Genomic DNA, 5,044 nt, shown 5'->3' with positions numbered 1-5,044 from the left:
TCAAAATCAAGAAGGCAAAAGGACATCGCATACAACTCTTCTTGATTTCGGGGCAAACAAAATCTAGGATCCAATTAGAATTCATAACATTACAAAAGGTCCACAAAGCAGCAGAAGTGGGATCTGTAGGCTTAGGAAGGGAACCATCGATAAAACCTTGCTTATTTTTGGCAACTAGGGCCATAGTCATGAGCCCATTGAGCATAGTCATCCCGGAGAGAGTTAGAGGAGGAAAATCGAGGTCGAACAATCCGATGGAACAATTTGATAAGCATAAGATGCTGCTAAAGAAGAGGCATTAGTCTTCGTGGAAGATGAATCATCAATTACCACAGTATCTGAGGGAATAGCATGGCCAAAAGACATAACTGAAAAAGAATTTGAAAAATCATGGATTAGGAATATCGGAAATAAATGCAAATATAAGTGGAAGAAATCCCCCCGAAACAAGTATAAAAACATTTGAAAGAAAATAAAAGAAAAATAATGTCAAAAAGAATATCTAACGGTTTCTGGACTGTTACTGCTGCTGCAACAAAAGTGACGATATTCGCACAGTATGTTTCTGGAAAACAGTGACGGTTCGAACCGTCACTGTAGTAGAAACGCACACGTAGATAAGAAAACTGTTGATGTTGCGTCAGAACAGTGGCAGTACCGTAACATTTAATTCAACTCCCAATTTATTTAGTTTTAGTAAATACATAGCAAGACCGTGTTGCGGCGACCGTGATTCATCTTGATCGTACGATCTCTTTTCTATCTGTCTCATATCTTAATAGCAAGTGATCTCAGTCTACCATAAGGGTATAATTTCTAATATCTTTAGGTTCAACCAGTAGAAATGCAATTTTTATGTGAATAACCAAACAATAATAATGAAAATATGTCAAGCGATTCATTATCGCCTGTTAAAATTTCATAGAAAAGTCAAAATCCTCAACAAAGTTTATTTGAAGCTCATCTTAGTTTTAGTCTACACTCGATACAAATCCTGGATTTACCACTGAGATGGAACTTCTCCTTATAACGTACGTTAAATTACAATCTTTTTTCTACTTTCAACGAGTAATTAATCTTTGATTCACCTTAATGATTATAAATGTTTGAGCACGGTCGTGTACAATTTAGTTGTACCGATAGATTTTCTCGTCTTAACACAAGTTAAATCATAATCTTTTGTAGTTTTAACAAGTAAATAATTGTTCGATTCGCGTCAATGATTAAACAAATTTCGATATAAGTTAAAAGTGTAAAAGTGAATGGGAGAGAAATGTTAGGAAAATAACGAAAATATTTTCATTACCTTTGTAGTGATTACTCATTCATACCTTTCTCCAAATATGGTGATATTTTAACATTTTTACTCTAATTTCCAAATTGGAAATCTTTAGGATTGTCATTGTTAGTAACCAAATGAATGGCAGATTCTGAAAACTAAATTTCTAGTCAAATGTAAATCAAATAGATTCTCCATTTAACACAAAACCTATTATAGCAAATCCTCAGGATTGTGATTGTTTGTAAGTCCTATAAATCCATATGAATAGCCAAACCCTTGAACAACCAGACAGACATTTTACCTTTGATTTCTTCTTTCAAAAGTATTTTCTTCAATTTTGCCCGAGTTAGAGATGGCCAAATTCTCCTTCACCAATTTTTTCCTTTTGGTTCTTGTTTTATTCTCTGGTTTGTTTCTCAACCTATATTTTCATATCATTATTTTTACTTAGTTGATGTTGTATGAACAAACTAGTTTGACCATCTCACATGGAGGTCCATAGGCGGGTTGCCCTCGGGTTCAACTCACCTTCTCATGTGGGAAAATCGTATGTAATCGTTTCTTTTATATTCTTTGGTTCTATTTTAATGTATTTCTCTTGTTTTTATGGTGTAGTTTCATCAATGGTGATGCAACAAGCACATGCATGTAATGAGGAGGTATTGACCTCAAGTTATTGTAAAAGTGCTGAATGTACCCAAAGTTGCACCAAGTTGTACAATGGAACTGGAATTTGCAAGGAACAATCTGCAGGCTCTGAAATCAAACAATGTATTTGTAGGGTTAATTGTTAAATTTTTACTTGATATCACTGCAATCTTATTCTCAATTTCTAGTGTTTTTAGCAAGCCACAAAAGAGACTCTATGCTCTAAATCTCCGTTCATTTTTCATTCTCTATATGATATTTTTTCCTTCATTTGTCTGAATTTGGCTCTTGTATTTCAATTGGATCCAAAATCAGGCTGAAACAACAATTTAAAAGAGCCAGAAAAAAAAATTATTATTGGTTTGAATCAATTTAAACTTTGATCCAGATTTCATATTTCACTTATAGAAGAAAACAACAGTTTCGATTTCACTGTTGTTTGCTTGAAACATCTTTTTAATGACTTTTACCATTGTGACTTCAATTAGATCTTGTTGACGTTTGCATTCTATATAAGAAATGCTCGATGTAGGTATATATGTGCTTACAGGTTGGAAATTGTGCAAATTGTTTTTGACTAGTCTTATATGAACGAGTGAGTAGTTTGTAAGAGACTTAATGTTTTTTTTTTATGAAATGACCTTTTGCATTTTATTCGTTCAATGGAATTTAGCATCAGATGATTATCTTTTTGGACAACATCCTTAATAAGGGTAAAAGAGGTATTCAGTCAAATATTCTTTTCCAGGAAATTAAAAGGAAATATTCTCATATATATCTCCAAGATATTGTTGCACTAGAATTAGGATTATTTCTATATTTATGTTATTTATTTCTATCTATTGTAATTCTTTTATAGTATAAATAAATATGGAAGTATATGGTTTTCCTCAATCAAAACCTAAATCTTTCATGGTATCAGAGCCTAGAAAACTCAAACAAGTATAGTTTCGATCATATTCTGCTTCCGCTTAACCGGCGGAGGTAGCCGTTTTAATGACTATCGTCCGCCGGAATCATTAAATTTTTTTTTTCTTTACCAGTTTCAATTAAATTAGGTGAATATCCTAATATTTCTTTTTAGTATTCTCATTATATTTGATTAAACAAATCGTAGTTTGGATGATAATTATATGAGAGTTGTTGCCAGTAAATAAATCAGAATCAATCTAAGAAAAGATAATCAGGATGATCTTCATAGTGTTACTTGGTTCATGTTAATAGTTTATTATTCAAGTTAGTTATGTGCTGGTGGAAAATGGTATCATAAAAGAATCGTAAAAAGAGGCAGTTTTGGCAGGAGAAGTTATTTTGGTTCTTTCCAGTTGGGAAATCTTCTCAGACATCGATTATTACCTCAGTTTTGACATTGATTTTTTTTTGTCATGAACTTCTGAATCCGTTGTGATTATTATTATGTTCACTAAGTGCAATCTTGTTGCCATGAGCCTCTGAACCTAGAGTGGTTATGTTCACTAAGTGCAACCTTTTTATTAAATGACCTCAAAATACGTTGTGATTATGTCATATTTGCTCGTTACCACTGTCCTAAAGTACTTGCTTATTTGTGTTATCTACACCAAACAAAAGCTTCTTAACAACCAATCCATTATAATGAAGTACATGTCGAAGAATTGTATCATGAAGTTTCTCCCCATGAAGTTATTTCCCAAATTGACTTTTGGTTTAATCCTCCGTTCAATTTGCGGGAGGGTAATAAGGGTAAAAGAAGTATTCAAGTCAAATATTTTTTTCCAGGGAATTCAAAGGAAATATTCTCATATATATCTCTAAGATATTGTTGCACTAGAATTAGGATTATTTCTATATTTATGTTATTTATTTCTATCCATTGTAATTCTCCTATGGTATAAATAAATATGGAGGTATATTGTTTTCCTCAACCAAAACCTAAATCTTTAAATCCTTAATCCAATTAGGTGGGGTTGGTCCCATCCATAATTTGCTTACATTGTTCTCAAAAGCATATTTTGCCAAAGAATGGGATGCACTGTTGCCTTCTCTAGGTATAAATTTGAAGACCATGGATTCAAAATTCTTCTTCATATCATGGATCTCGGCAATTAATGCTATGCCTTTCCAAGGGGAGTGATCAAAATGTGTCAAACATGCTTCTAACGCCGTTTTTGCATCACCTTCAATTTCACAAAATGTTAAGCTTAAATGAATTGCTAGCTCTAGCCCAACTATTATCGATCTACACTCTGATTCCATAGATGTGTTTGCTAGAAAAGTTTTTCTTTCACAGGCTAATAATTCTGCTTGATGGTTTCTCGTTATACATGCTGTTGTTCCCTTATTTGCCGAGAAACCGCCATCAACGTTAATCTTCACTACATTCGCATTTGGTGTTTCCCATGTTTCTGAGACGAAAGGTTGTTCACTGGGATTTAATGACTCACCCTCCTTTTCCTGGTGCTCCTTGTAATCAAGATACATTTTCGTTGTGGTTGTTAATATCCACGACTCATCTAGTTTTACTCCTTAAAAACCAATTTTGTTTCTAGATTTCCACATCTGCCACAACAAATACATACCCAATTTAATCCCTTCAATGTTACAGTTTTTATTCAACCAATCTTTTATCATTTCTTGAACTGAATGATGTTTCTCTGTTCGTAACCCCAACAGAGATTTGAACCAGATTTCTTTACTGAATTTACACCTTAAGAAAAGGTGGTCAATTGTTTCCTCATGCTCGAAACAAAATGCACAAGCTTGGGTTATGATGCGTTGAATTTCATTGATATGGCCTTCACTGGAATTGCATTGTGTAAAACTCTCCATATGAAATAATGTACCCTTGGAGCTAAGCTCTGGATTTACCAAAGTTTACACTATGGGAAGTCTACAATGATGCTTTGTTGGTTGGAAGGCGATGCTTGCTCGACCGTGATTGTTCTATAAAGTGATTTTGATGAAAATTCTCTCATCTATGTTAGTCCAAATGACTTTATCTTTTTGCTGTATTTTGGATGTAGGGATCTTGAGTATTTCCTGCGCCGAAATATTATCAAACACCCTTCTAACTAAGTTGTGATTCCAACTATAACTGTCCTGGTCAATAAGGTCTGAGACCAAGAATACTTGTGG

At 33.6% G+C, this 5,044-nt stretch overlaps 1 protein-coding gene across 1 annotated transcript; it reads right to left on the bottom strand.

Moving 5' to 3' along the window:
* Nucleotides 1–3,841: 3,841 nt before the first annotated feature.
* Nucleotides 3,842–4,390, bottom strand: LOC147567152 (uncharacterized). The gene has a single exon (XM_086657117.1). The coding sequence runs from the start codon at nt 4,388–4,390 to the stop codon at nt 3,842–3,844; it is 549 nt and encodes a 182-aa protein (XP_086513243.1).
* Nucleotides 4,391–5,044: the final 654 nt, after the last annotated feature.

The sequence above is a fragment of the Eschscholzia californica genome, unplaced genomic scaffold, assembly GCF_041429995.1.
Source record: "Eschscholzia californica isolate CP2 unplaced genomic scaffold, dmEscCali1.0.p SCAF_1, whole genome shotgun sequence".
Lineage (NCBI taxonomy): Eukaryota > Viridiplantae > Streptophyta > Magnoliopsida > Ranunculales > Papaveraceae > Eschscholzia > Eschscholzia californica.
Note: the sequence above shows the minus strand (reverse complement) of the source record. Positions and strands in the feature narration are given on the sequence as shown.